At 36.0% G+C, this 15,385-nt stretch overlaps 1 protein-coding gene across 2 annotated transcripts in view; it reads left to right on the forward strand.

Moving 5' to 3' along the window:
* Positions 1-15,385, forward strand: part of STAG2 (stromal antigen 2) — a 76,083-nt gene that overhangs the window by 27,061 nt on the left and 33,637 nt on the right. For both annotated transcript variants that reach the window (XM_004713057.2, XM_004713058.2), the window contains exons 9-18: positions 693-816; positions 1,835-1,933; positions 2,026-2,105; positions 7,613-7,720; positions 8,895-9,006; positions 10,047-10,164; positions 10,580-10,683; positions 11,650-11,742; positions 11,868-11,957; positions 15,167-15,370. In XM_004713057.2, the coding sequence (XP_004713114.1) occupies positions 693-816; positions 1,835-1,933; positions 2,026-2,105; positions 7,613-7,720; positions 8,895-9,006; positions 10,047-10,164; positions 10,580-10,683; positions 11,650-11,742; positions 11,868-11,957; positions 15,167-15,370 (1,132 nt within the window). The remainder of the gene's footprint in view (positions 1-692; positions 817-1,834; positions 1,934-2,025; positions 2,106-7,612; positions 7,721-8,894; positions 9,007-10,046; positions 10,165-10,579; positions 10,684-11,649; positions 11,743-11,867; positions 11,958-15,166; positions 15,371-15,385) is intronic.

A 15,385-nucleotide genomic window follows, 5' to 3' on the forward strand; every position in this document is an offset into this window, starting at 1 on the left:
TATTTCTGAAGCACAGAAGAAAAAACAGGCCACTTTACTAGTGTGTACAATGTAACCTATTCTTTGAATGTTAGTAGCAGAGGCTGGGACAGTTGTTATCTAATCAGCTTCATACTTTTGTAACTTCTCCCTTGTCCATTCTTACTTTTTCATTTCTATTGTAACCAGTCCTTTAGTTCATTATCTTCTGCCTATAAACGACTGCAGCTTTTCTTACTATACCCTTTTATCGTGCTGTTCCTCTGCTACAAAACCTTTAATGACTCACCAGTACCTACAGGATGAATTTAAAATAATTTAAGCTGACATTGAAGTCCCATCTGAGCTTGGCCTCAGTGTTATTTATATGTAACTAAATCTTGTCCTGAAAATTATGCTCGATTCAAGAGTAGTGCTCCCGTTGTCTTATGAACACTATATGCCATATGTGGGCATGCCTGGGTTAGGGCATGGTTTTGAAGGTGGCAGTGGGGTTTTATTTATAGTTTTGTTTAATTTTAAATGTTTATATAATGAGCATTATGTTTTGTGAACTTCAAGTTTATAAGATCTTGGGATCATGCTCAGTTCTGATTTTTAATCTCCAGTAATACTTTAAGTCATGCTCAGAGTAGCTGTGAAATAGTTCTTTTGCATCAATCATAAGTCATGTGGTGATTCTAATATGTGTAATATTTTCTTTCTCCATTCAGCGATGCAATAGCAGAAATCAGAGCTATTTGCATTGAAGAGATTGGTATTTGGATGAAAATGTATAGTGATGCCTTTCTTAATGACAGTTATTTAAAATATGTTGGTTGGACTATGCATGATAAGGTAAGATTTGTGCCACCGCCCATTTGTCTGTACACGTTGGCTTGACTGTATAAAGCTCTTCTCCATAAGGAATTATTAGCATGTAGATCTTTCAGGGGCCACATTCCTGCAAGCTTGTGTTTTTCATACTATTCAATGCACTCTGTTAAAACTTGGCATGCATCACATGACATCCTCTGTACTTTCAGAATCCTAACATTTTTTCCAGCATCGTTTATTTGGTGGTAGTGAAATAGTACTTAGAGTAAGATGAGCTCTTACTTCCTATACAGTTATTCTTAAAGATACTTGCTCAGTTTTGTTTGTCCCTTTTGAGAGCCAGTTATCTTAGTCATATGCTAAATTATGATTGGCCTCATCTATACCGCCACCCCCACCGGACACTACTTCGAGCCTGCCTCTCTTTTTTAATCTTGAAGTTCCTTGTTTTTATTCTTTCCAAATAATTATTTTTGATAACAGAACATTTATTGTGACATACACAGCTATATCTCATTTTATTGCACTGTGCAGATTGCCCCCCCCCCTTGAAATTGAATGTTTCTGGCAACCCCGTGTCAATGAAATCTCTTGGCACCATTTTTCCAATAGCATGTGTTCACTTTGTGTCTCTGTCACAATTTGGTAATTCTCACACTATTAAAAAAAATTCTCAGAAAGCTATTATTGCCCATTAATAAAGTATAGTATATAGTGTCAAAATAACTATGTGCAATATAAAACTCCAAAAATGATGTGCCTTGCTTTATGTCTCTGAGCTGCTCCTGAAATACTACTAATTTTCACTGTAGCTTTTCTTTGAACAGATTTTCAAAGAAAGTTACTAATTTTTACTCAATAGAAATAGCTACACCAAAGGTGGTAGTCTTCTGTACCTATCCTGATTCCTTTTGTTGCTTAAAGATGTTGGGTTCTGAAGAACTGCTGTCGTGTAGATCACTGTTCAGATTTTAAAGGAGAATATTGTGTACACCTTCAATAGCCAAAGGATTTTAATGTATTTTCTTCCTTTATTTAGCAAGGCGAGGTAAGACTCAAATGTCTTACCGCTCTACAAGGGCTTTATTATAACAAAGAGCTTAATTCCAAACTGGAGCTTTTTACCAGTCGGTTCAAGGTTAGTCCTCTTTTTGGTATTTCAAACTATTAAAAAACATTTGTTTTTTGCCTTGTCTTCCCCCTAAACCTATTTTATTTTTGTGTCCTTAGGATAGAATTGTGTCTATGACTTTAGACAAAGAATATGATGTTGCAGTACAAGCAATAAAATTACTCACTCTTGTTTTACAGTAAGTATGTATTTGTTGCATATTATTAACGTGTATACATCTCAGTGATGAAAGAGAGTACTAGGTAAAATTTGATTTGAATCTAACTTATTTAGTATCTTAAATTATGGAATGAATATTCAGCTTGAATCTTAATTTTTTTGCGAAATTGAGAAAGTGCAAGAAAATCAAATGGTTCAGTAAAATTTATAACAAGTTAGGAACGCCAATTTGGGGTTTGGTTCTTGTTAGCTTTTTAAAAATATTTTTATTAGGGGCTCATACAACTCTTATCACAATCAATACATACATCAGTTGTGTAAAGCACATTTGTACATTCATTGCCCTCATCATTCTCAAAACATTTGTTCTCCACTTAAGCCCCTGGCATCAGGTCCTCATTCTCCCCCCTCCCCGCTCCTCCCTCCCTCATGAGCCCTTTATAATTTATAAATTATTATTTTGTCTTATCTTGCCCTGTCCAACGTCTCCCTTCACACACTTTTCTGTTGTCCATCCCCCAGGGAGGAGGTCACATGTAGATCCTTGTAATCGGTTCCCCCTTTCCAACCCACCCTCCCTCTACCCTCCCAGTATCGCCACTCACACCACTGGTCCTGAAGGGATCATCTGCCTTGGATTCCCTGTTTCCAGTTCCTGTCTGTACCAATGTACATCCTCTGGTCTACTCAGACTTGCAAGGTAGAATTGGGATCATGATAGTTGGGGGTGGAATATAGGAACTAGAAGAAAGTTGTATTTTTCATCGTTGCTACATCGCACCCTGACTGGCTCGTCTCCAGTGGCCTACAAATGGGCTTTGGGTCTCCACCCTGCAATACCCTTCATTCACTATGGTAAGATTTTTTGTTCTGATGCCATATACCTGATCCCTTCGACACCTTGTGATCGCACAGGCTGGTATGCCTCTTCCATGTGGGCTTTGTTGCTTCTGAGCTAGATGGCCGCTTGTTTACTTTCAAGCCTTTAAGACCCCAGACGCTATATCTTTTGATAGGCGGGCACCATCAGCTTTCATCACCACATTTGCTTATGCACCCATTTGTCTTAAGTGATCGTATCATGGAGGTGAGCACACAATGATAAGAATTTTGGTTCTTTGATGCCTGATAACTGATCCCTTCGGCACCTCATGATCACACAGGCTGGTGGGCTTTGTTGCTTCTGAGCTAGATGGCCGCTTGTTTACCTTCAAGCTTTTAAGACTCCAGATGCTATATCCTTTGATAGCTGGGCATGAGCTTTCTTCACCACATTTGCTTATTCACCCACTTTGTCTTCAGTGCTTGTATCAGGAAGGTGAGCATCATAGAATGCCAATTTAATAGAAGAAAGTATTCTTGCATTGAGGGAGTACTTGAGTGGAGGCCAAATGTCCTTCTGCTACCTTAATAGTAAACTGATAAATATATGCACATAGGTCTATTTCCCCATCCTCATATACAAATATATTTGCATATGTACATGTCTTTATCTAGACCTCTATAAATGCCCTTTGCTACCCAGCTCTTTCCTCTATTTTCTTTGACTTCTGTCCCACTATCAGGCTCAGTCCCCACCAGGGTTTCAGCAAATCCTCTTGGTTACATTACCCTTGATCATGCCCTCCCAGACCTCCCACATCCTCCTCACCACCGATTTGGATCACTTGGTTTTTCCCTTGTCCCTAGGTTTGTTAACACTCTTGTTAGTTTTACACTCGTTTAGTTGCATTTGAAAGGAAGTGAAGCACTGTATTTTAAAATGTGCTATTTATATTTTGTGACACTGGTAAAGTGTATGCATCTCCTAGGACTTCATCATATTTTTCATAGAACTTCAATTACCCAAGTTTAAAATCGGTCTTGTTGTGTTAATATAGTGCCTCCTCCCCATCAACCGCCCCCCCCACACCAATGAAATAACATCAAAATTTCCCTGTTTCTAAGTCATATGAAAAAATCTGCGAAGTCTGTCATGAGTGAAAAAATTTAATAATAAAATGTGATTATTATAAAAGAAGACTTTGAGTAGAGGCCTTTTTACTTTGGAAAGCTCGCTTAGGATAGGTCAGCAGAACTCTCAAATAATGAATGTGGTGTACTCCAATATAGTTTACTTTTTATTATTATTTTCAATAAAATCATACTGGAAAGCCATAGCAATTTTAAAATTTTGGCATTGGACATGAGAGAAGTTGAACAGAATTAAAAATAGAAACACTGGTTCACAAAAGCTCACTACCATAGATTGAGTCGATTCTGACTTAGTGACTAATTTAGACTCTTAGTGACCCTGTAGGATAGGGTAGAACTGCCCCTGTGATTTTCCGAGGCTCTAAGTCCTTACGGGAGTACATAGCTTCATCCTTGTCCCAAGTAGTTAAAGCTGCTGACCTTGCAGTTAGCTTCCCAACCTGTTAAACTACCAGAGCTCCTTCCAGATGTGCACGCTGGAATATAATATGAGAGTGGCATTTCCTACTTGCAAGTAATAGGATCAGTTGTAACAACTAGATTCTATTTGAGGGGAAAAATACATTTGGATTCCTATTTCATTCATTACTTACAACAAATAATTTCCAAATTGTCAAGAAAAGACATAAATATTAAAAAGAAAGTATAAGATTATGCCATAGATGTAATCTTGTGAAAATTTAAAAATGGAATTTCATATGGAATATGATTAAAGAAGGATTTTCTGTGCATAGAATCTAGAAAAGTGTCCTGTATTTTTTGTCTTTGTATAATTTCTTGTATTGAGAAGTCATGGATGGATTTATGAAGACAGCAACTGTGGATTAACAATTTTCTGCGGGCATGGAAGGAGCGGTTTGGGTGGAAATGGGGAGTCAGCAGGAATGGGTAAAAGAAAGAAGAAAATGTTCCAAAAGTTACTTGTGATGGCTGTACATTTCTTGATATGATTGTGAATTGTATGATATGTTAATTATAGCTCAATAAAATATTTTAAGTATAAAGTTATCTTTGGGAAAGAGATACCTTTACTGAGGCGGATTCTGAAGCCAGTGTTTATATTCTTCCAACCACCTGGTTTGTCTGGGCTCTCCCATCACAACGGTCAAAGTACCTTGTGACCAAATGCATTGTTGATCCAATTGTATTAGTGTAATTAAATGGCATTAATATGCCAAAGCAAATAAAGTACAGACAAAACTTTACACAAAATACAATTTTACAAATATTGCAAAAAACAAAACACCTAAAATATTTGAATGAAAGAGTAATTTCTACAAATCAACAAGACCAGAAAGCATTGTGAAAATTGTGAAAAATTATGAACCAGATGATTGGTAGAACTGAACAATAAATTAATCATGAGAATATGCTTAACCATACCTACATTGTGACATGTATATTAAAATGAAATTTCTCTTTTGGGTTTCAAACACATCTTGGCAAACATTATGTTTTTAAAAATCGTTTAATACTCTAAATTGATGAGAATATAAATCAGCATAATCTGTTGGAAAAATGACAATATCATAATCTTAAATGCTTATATTCTCTGGTGCAGTTTCTGTGACCGAACATTTCTTATAATAGCAGAATTTTGGAAAGAACCTAGGTGTATGTGAGGAAGGATCCACTTATTCTGTAAGATAATAGCCCTGTGAGCCAGTGCCAGTTGTTATCTCCATTTACACATCACAGTTATTACATCATTACAGAATTCACTTAACCAGGGGAATTTCAAGGCATCTACGAACTGTCACTACACTTACCCCTTATTTTAAGTGGCCTCAAATTACAAGCATTATAAACAGATGCTTTGAAAGGGTAGAAACATTGCTGAGGCAAGAAAATAATACTGACCCAAGGAGCTTTAAAAAATAGCTTTTATTAAAATCCCATCATCTTAATTCCATTTTTTACATGAGCTTTTAAAGCCCCTTCATGTGTATTTTCTTGTGAAAACAAAAGCTTTTTATTTTGAATCTGAAGGCTTCAGTGTAAATCAGCTTCCTACCCAACACCTAAAAGATTCTCCTGATCAACTTATCTTTAAATATTCTTGTGAAGGGCAATAGGCATCATTTTTGTTGATTCATTAACACTTGTTAGGAACCTTGATTTTCACAAAGTTGAATTTAATGTTCTTTTGCAGATTTACAGTACATTAATACAGCCTACATTTTTTCATTAGAGAGAAAGCCCAAGGGGGGTTACATGTAACCCACTACAACCCAAACCCACTGTCAATAAGTTGATTTCAACTTGGTGACTCTATGTAGCATTCCCTATACTTTGTAAATGTTTTATAGGAACAGACAGACTTCTCTGGAGTAACTGTTGGGTTTGAATCATTCACCTTGTGGTTAGCAGGCCAGTGCTTACCCGACTGAGCCACCAGGGCTCCAGTGTTACGTTGCTATGGAGTCACTTCTGACTCATAGTGACCTTGTCAAAGCGAGAGAACATTTTTCGTGAGTTTCCCTAGACCGTCGATCTTTACAGAAGTAGGTGGCCTCACTGTTCTCTTTTGGAGTGCCTGGTAGCTTGGAATTGTTGGCCCTCCGGTTGGCCAGCAGCTCCTTTGTAACCCATTACACCACCTGCCTCCTTTGTAATACATACAGAGTTACTTAAATCCAAATTCAAAACCTGAATTGTAAACCCACTAGTTTTTTCGTGGCAGATAGATAGATAGTATTTTCATGGACTTTAGATTTCTAGAAGTCTGAGTGAGTCGAACAGAAATCATAAAGCTTCTGAGATGCCCAACTAAACACTGAATGTTCTTTGTTTTTTCCTGCTGAGGGTGGTCCTATTTGTAAACATAAAATGCTTAAATCCTAGATTGTTTATTTTATAGGCGTTTATTAAAATCGAATTAGGAATGAAAGGGCTGCCAGGGGCCAGGACCCTGAATGCAGCCATCAAGGCAAGAACCAAACAAGGTTTCCCCTGGGGTGCTGTCGTTGATGGATTAATAATAACCACTGTGAATCATCGCAAAAATTCTTAGTTTACAGTCTTCTTTGAAAATAAGAGAGGAAAATGAGTACTATGCTTTAGTCAAAATTTCCAGTGACAGATTGCAATTGAAGTTCTTTGACACGTAAATCTTAATTATTTGGAAAATCTACTCGCAGTGCCTTTTAATGGTGTTTAGTAAATGCGAGATGAAGTACGCTTCATCAGCGTGAGATAATTGGACGCATTATGAAAGTGTAAAGTGTTCTCTGATTGTTAACTCTAAGCTCTTAAAGTGCCATTGCTTCACTTTCTCCATTGGCTTCATTTATTTTGTCGATATTTTCATTTACTTGTCTTCACCATATATTTGTGTACATTCAGTATTTGTTGTAATTTTTCCTCCCATTTATCATGAAATCAGTAAGCCTTTTGTTATTGTTAAGCTTTTACTGACAGATAATAGAAATAGTTTTGTTTGTGTTTGACTTGCTATGAAAGTTTATCATCTTTTTGTATATGATTACTTTTTATATTCTTGTATGCCTAGAGTTATGACAGTAGTAATCGTGCCTACTACTTTTTTTTAAGGAGTAGTGAAGAAGTTCTGACTGCAGAAGATTGTGAAAATGTCTATCATCTGGTTTATTCAGCTCACCGGCCAGTAGCAGTCGCAGCTGGAGAATTTCTCTACAAAAAGTAAATCTGTATTCCCGATTTTCAGATTTTAAAGTATAGTTTTGTAACAGTAATAGTTTTTAGGTGATATTGTACAGCTCAGTTTTCACATTTTATATTTCCTTTAAAAGCTTAGATTTTTCTTCTAATATTTTTGACATTTAAGTTATGTAGGTAAAGGTAGCTATCTCTCTGTATTATAATGTCAGTGCTTTAGCGGGTGCTTAAGTGTATCCTAATATACTGCCCACTAACTAAGTTTTCATTCTTTTTTTTCTCCTTCCAAAAACCATATACGATAAGATATCTAGTATTCAATCTGTTTTGCTTCGCTTTTATGAAATGTTAAAGTTTCTCCTTCAAGCTCTTACTATAGTTTGACTTAATAAGCCAATGAATCCTTTACTCTACTTGTATGATATTATTTAGCATTTAAACTTCTTCAATATTACAGATAGCAAGCAGTGCCAATATGTGATCCCAGAACATATTCAGCAAATGTTAAGGAAACAGCTCTTTACAGGACTTTTTGTAATCATGCAGAATAAACTATATTTTGGTAAAAAGTAGTTATAGAATGAATGACATAAGACATTCATACTATAGTTCTATTCATCGTTAAAATACTAATTGGGGGTGTGTGTGACAAAGACATGAAATTCACAGAAAGTTTAGATTTTATGATAAACGTGCAAGAAGTAAAATACTATGTTCAGATTTAAAATGGAAATAGTATATGCCATAGGTTTATGTGGCCTATTCACTTTTATAAGATTTAACATTATATGAAGCATGATAACATTCTAAAAAGAAAGAATGTATGACTCAGCATCCAAACTAAACTATACTTCCTGTCCTGAGTCACAGTTATCTTATAGCACACAGTAGCACTACTTTCCACGATTCGGTTCGAATCTTTAAGGAGACCATCTCATCTTTTTCGTGGGAAGGAACTCGAGTGCTGCATTCGTAAGCTCAGTTGGTAGCTGATGCTTAACTTCAGCTAAGGGAAATGTGAGATATGAAAAGTTTTTATAGTAGTAATGTGCTTGGTCGTATAATCTTGCACAATATCACACCTACCTATACTTACATCTTCCCTAACAAACTTGCTTAGAGAATTTGGGCATTTAAATATTTTTATTTAGGAAAGCACTTGTTTTTAATAAATAAACTTACTTTTCTTTGATCACAGGCTCTTCAGCCGCAGAGATCCAGAGGAGGATGGAGTGATGAAAAGACGGGGAAGACAAGGCCCAAATGCCAACCTTGTTAAGACATTGGTTTTTTTCTTCCTGGAAAGTGAGGTTAGTCAATGTTGTTGGTTTTATACTTAATACTCAAAAAATCTTAGAAGAAAAATCAAAATGATAGATAAAAATTTTCACATAATACAGTAAATGTTAAATAGAATGGATATCTGTTCAGAGGAACACACAAATTTCAAGTGTCTTGAAGTTTGTTGACAAGTTCAAATGGTTGTAAGATCTCAATAGACCATATGTCTGTTATTAATATTGTTGTAGATTTGGTTTAAGATTTGTCATCATATCTCCTACTTTTTCCTCAAGTTGAAAACCTATTTTTTGTCGATGGTTTTCGTGTTCTTATTATGTATCATTTAATCAGTGTTAATGACTTCTAATTATTGCCAGTATAGATCATGAAATATAGCCAAAAATGCAAATAACAATTCCTTACTGTTTTTTGCTGTATTGTAGTAGGCTTTTAAAAGATAACTAAGGATGTTCTATACTGTAAAAGCCTGATATTTGCCTGTAAAAATAATGTTTCTTTGTTTCTACCATTTATGCGCCCCCGCAGCCCCCCTCCATTTTTTTTGCCTCATATTAAACTGACTAGGAACTTAATATTGGCTAGGATTTAGGGAACAGCACCCAGCATTTCCACATTAAGTGTGCTTTTTACCTTACCTATAGATGTTGATACTTATTATCAAATCAAGGATATTTCATTCTATTGCTGAAAGTTTTGAATATTTCCGCATCTCAAGATGATTTTAGTCATCACTCTAATCATCCCTTTTATGGTAAATTTTAAAATTGAGTTGTTATTGACACTAGGCACAATGGCATAGTATCTCTTAAAATAATTTTCATGTTAATATTTTAATAACTATAGTAATAAATGTCTTACCGTTATGCCAAACAAGTTTTACACACATACAAGCAAGGTAAGAATATTTGTGCATTGTATTTCTGTTCGTTTTCTTTTTTCCACTTGAAATTTTGTACATGATACAAATACCAGCAATGTCGCCATTCTTTGGCATTAGTTAGGCTTGTGTGCTGTTTGTCTAAGAGCACATTGCTCTCCTTCATTTCAGTTGCATGAGCATGCAGCGTACCTAGTAGATAGCATGTGGGACTGTGCTACTGAGCTACTGAAAGACTGGGAATGTATGAATAGTTTGCTGCTGGAGGAGCCACTTAGTGGAGAGGAAGGTAAGGACATTTAATTATGGCACGTTTGTTGTCTAGACAGTTTATAGCATTCCGTTTGTTTATCCTTTTGGTGTAAAAAATGGGTATAAATCTTAGCCTTTATGTAATTTTGCTTTCACAAACCTGAATATGTAGAAAGAGGTAATTATCCTCAGCTATCTTTATTTTATATTTTTGTAACTGAGCATGCTTTCTTTGCTCTAATGCGTAGACCACCATGGTGGCTAGATTTGGAATGCTGAGGGGGTTTAAGGAAGCACTGCCTTGTTCACATCCTTTCTGTGATACAGTATTTGGCAATTTGTACATGAGTCCAGGTTCTGTTGACATGTAAAAGTAACTGTTGAGCAATAATTTTAAGTGGCATAAAGGGAGAAAAAAATAGGTTAACTCTGTGTTTTTTCTTTCCCCCCAGCATTAACAGACAGACAAGAGAGTGCACTCATTGAAATAATGCTGTGCACCATTAGACAAGCAGCTGAATGCCATCCTCCCGTGGGAAGGGGGACAGGAAAAAGGGTATGCAGTGTCTTTTTAGTATTATAAATGGCATTTTTCCTTTTTCAATGCCTTCATAAAAGTTTATTTTAGATCACAGAATAACAATTTTTTTTTTCAGAATAACAATTTTTAACCATATTTGAGGGTGCTTCAAAAAGTTGTTGGAAAGATTCCATTGTTTTAATTTTTCCCTCTTGGGGGGGGCATTTTTAAAATCCCCCCCACAGATCTCATTTTTCAGATAAACGTTGCTTCAAACTGTGACTGACCTTTGTTAGAATTAAGTTCAAAGTGTCAACACTTTACTCTGAAGAAAATTGTTTTATACAATAAGATACTTTGTTAGTTATTGCAGGAAATATGATTGGGCAATCTCAACTTTAAAGATTGAATATTGCATGCTTTTCGAATAGTGCACTTACCTTTTTTTGGTTTAATCATAGACTTTTAATATGAAATGAGAACTGAAAATAGAAACAATTATTCCTTAAATTTGGAAATAACTATTTTCTGGAGTCAGATTTTACTACAGTACTCCAAAGTGCATATATATTTTGCATTTTACTTCCAACAATTTTACAGGCTTTCACAGTTTTTACTGTAACACACGATGTGGTATACTCTTTGTTATTTAGCACAAACCTACATATGCTTGTGTGTAACTAATTTCACGAAACTCTACTAAAATTTAATACCGGTTTTATTTGTGTCTCCGATTACTAATAGTACCTTATTATATTATATGTATAACCCATCGGTCATGGTCAGCTGCCTAGTGTAGGCTGGGTCACTGACCCATGCTATTGGTGTAAAAGCCTCGAAACTTCGTTCACTGCCTTCGTAAACTGCTTCTCTTTCCATCTCAAGACAGACTTTGTTAGTCTAATTCAGAATTGATTGTGTCTCTAAGGCTATTGAAAGAATTTTGTTGTTGTTGTTGTTGTTATTGTATAATTGCAAGTTCAACTCTTCGTGTTGTTTTAGGTGCTGACAGCGAAGGAGAAGAAGACCCAGTTAGACGACAGGACAAAAATCACCGAACTGTTTGCGGTGGCCCTTCCTCAGTTACTAGCAAAAGTTAGTTAGTTTCACTCTCAGACACTTTTTAAACAATTCAGGTTTTGTTTGGAATTTCATATATAATGTTATCTTACTTATATACCATCATAGTGATGTTTTTACTATTTTTTTTTATCTCAAAGTACTCTGTGGATGCAGAAAAGGTTACTAACTTGTTACAGCTGCCTCAGTACTTTGATTTGGAAATATATACCACTGGACGATTAGAAAAGGTGAGACGCTTTCTGTGTTGTAATGTTTTCTATTTTGTTCAGCTGATTATTGTTTGCTTATATTGTGTGGATTATGGTCTTGTGGCTTCATAATGTGAAAAGAACCCTATTATGTACTCTATATTCTTAGTCAGTTAGGTTTAGAACATAGTGCTAATGAAGCTTCTTCCCACGGCTTTAGATCCACAGCCACGCCTATTATTTCTAATTATAAGTGACTACACTCCCTTGATGATTTTGGGTGCCCAAGTGATTGACAACAATTACAAAACCACAGGAGTCAATATTCATTGACCTGTATAGTCCAGGAACTATTAAAACAAAATATTTTCTAGCGGTTTATATTTTCACCATAGCCTTGTGTTTAAGATAATATTGCTCCTGTAAAAGTTGAGGAGATAAATTTGTATCAGTGTCATTAGTAAAACACGGTTCTTTCTCTAAAATGCCATCAAACAATATCTATAAAACAACTGCTATATGTAAGACATTCAAGAATGCCACATTAAGGCGTTGGGTATGACTCACAGTGACCCAATAAAGAGTTTCTGAGACTGTAAATTTGTAAATCCGAGCAGACAACCTCATCTTTCTCCTGTTGAGTAGCTGGTGGATTTGAACTGCCTGTGTAGTTAGCAGTGCAACACTTAACCTGCTGTTTCATCATCTGCGTGTGTGTATCCATTCTGGCAGTTATATTGCGGTGGCTTGCATGTTGCTGTGATGTGGTTATGCCACCCAGATTTCAAATAGCTGGAGGTTCACCTATCGTTGGTAGGTTTTAGTGGAGCAGAAAATTGTCCGCTGTTCTGTAAGATGAAGCTAGAACCTCACACAGGCTTGGAAGGCACTTAAAATGTGATTTGGGAATAGCTACTTCCTAAATGTGAAGTCAGCCTGAATGACATGGATGGAATGAAGATTTCAGCATCGTCACCTGCTGATGGGGCAGGATTCCAGAAGAAACAGCTGCAAATAACCATTCATAATTGGAACATAGGATGGATGTATCAAGTGTGAATCATGAAAAATTGGGAAGTTGTCAAAAATGAAATGAACCACTCGAAAATCAACATCCTAGGTATTAATTAGCTAAAATGTCCGGATACTGGTCATTTGGAAACAGTCATTGAGTGTTATATTAATGGCATAAAAGAACATGCCAAGATATATTCTGTAGTATAATAATGTCAGTGATTGGATGTAATCCAAATGCTTAAAACAAAGACCAGTGAATTTACTCACCAACCACTAATGCCAAAGATAAAGAAACTGAAGATCTAATCAACCTTTTCAGTTTGAAATTGATCAAACGTGCAGTCAAGATGTACTGGAAATTACTAGTGATTTTGAATGTGAATGTTGGAAACAAAAAAGAGTGATCAGTATTTGATAAAAATGACAAAGGAGATTGAGTGATAAGAATTTTGCAAGACCCAAAGAAGTCATTAGTCTTTTTCTAATAGCATAACGGTATACATTGTGACCTGCTTGGATACACAAGGATCAAATCCACTATATCTGTGAGACAGATGATGGACACGTACAGCTTTGAGTTGTGATGTTGAAGGATTCTATGGGCAAAATACAGAATAATGGTGAAAATATCAAAATAAGATAGAAGAAATACATAGTCACTGTACCCATTAAGAATTAGTCGTGGTTAAACGACATGCCCTGTTTGCATAGTCCCACCCATTCATTTGGTGGGAGTTTCAGAGACTTGGGTAGAAGATCCATATTAAGGAATTTCACCACACCAGTAATATTGAATCTTAGCTACCTGATTAGTCAATTAGAGGAGAGTCATAAACATGCCTATCTCCCAATATGATTGATATCACGTAGAAGTTAAAATTTTCTGAACATAATGCAAAAATACATCATTACATCAACCAAGATTGGGCCAGAATTCAAGCTGGATTCAGAAAAGGACTGCAACATAGCTGTTAATTATTCTCAGGTGACTCTTGTGTGAAAGCAGAGAATAGCAGAAAAAAAGTTTTCCCTCTCTTTTTTTTAAATATCCACACTTGACTCTGTGGATCCTTTATGCATAACTGTTACGAAGAATGGGGGTTGCAGGAAAATAAATTGTTCATTCAGAACTTGTCCACAGAATAAGAGGATCAGAACTTGTACACAGAGTAAGAGGAAATGGTTTGAACAAAACAAGAGAATATGGCATAGTTTACAATCAGGCAAAATTTGTATTGGGTTGTTTCTTTCCACTATATATTCATTCAATATGGATGTTGAGCAAACAATTCGAGAAGCTAGAATACATGAAGAAGAACGTGTCATCAGGAGTAGAGGAAAACACATTAGCCATCTGTGTTATCCAGGTGACACAGCCTTGCTTGCTGAAATGGAAGTGGACCAGAAGCACTGATGAAAATCCAAAAGACTACTTTCCTCATTCTGGATGATGATACTTCAGCCACGAAGAAAACAAAAAAACCTCAAAGCTGGACCAATAAATTACACACTAAGATAAATGGAGCAAAGATTGATGCTGTGAAGGATTTCATTTTAGTTGGATTTGCCACCAGTTTCCATAGAAGCATCAGCCCCGAATCAAATGACATTAATGTATTGGACAAATTTAATGCAGAAAAATTCTTAGGATTGTCCAAAGCAAAGATGTCACTTTTAGTTCTAGGTATTTCTGATGGATCCAAACCATGGTATTTTCAGTTACCTCATAAAAATGCGGGGGGAGGGGGGGCAGGGGTCAATGAATTAAAAAAACTGAGGTAGAGTCGGAACCTTTGAATTATGGTTTTGGTGAAGAGCACTGAACTGCCAGAAGGAGAAACAAGTCTGTTTTAGCAGCAGCACAACGTAGAGACTTTATTGCACAGACTTGGAGCATCTATATGGTGCAGTCCCCAGAGAAAGACATTATGCTCGGTAAAAGAGTGGGTCAGGAAATAAAGAGAATGACCTCAAACGAGATGACAGTGACTTGACTGAAATAAAGATGGCGTGACTGACAATGACTGCAACATTAGTTTCAAACATAGCAATGCTTGTTAGGATTGGCTTGGGATTGAGAAAGCCTTGCTTTTTGACATATGGGCATTGAGAGTTGTAATTAATTACAAAGTTGTGATCGATGATTATGTTTGAAACACTTCATTATATATAGTGTATTGACTCTTGCAGATTCTATATTCCTGAGTTACGTTGATGTTTTTATTTTTCAGCATTTGGATTCCTTATTGAGACAGATTCGAAATATAGTAGAGAAGCACACAGATACAGATGTTTTGGAAGCATGTTCTAAAACTTACCATGCACTCTGTAACGAAGAGTTCACAATCTTCAACCGAGTAGATATTTCAAGAAGTCAACTTATAGATGAATTGGCAGACAAATTTAACCGACTTCTTGAAGATTTTCTGCAAGAGGTATGTATTAAAGTG

Source organism: Echinops telfairi, unplaced genomic scaffold, assembly GCF_000313985.2.
Source record: "Echinops telfairi isolate 266 unplaced genomic scaffold, ASM31398v2 ScPeMD7_6080;HRSCAF=6971, whole genome shotgun sequence".
In the NCBI taxonomy this organism is placed as follows: Eukaryota; Metazoa; Chordata; class Mammalia; order Afrosoricida; family Tenrecidae; genus Echinops; species Echinops telfairi.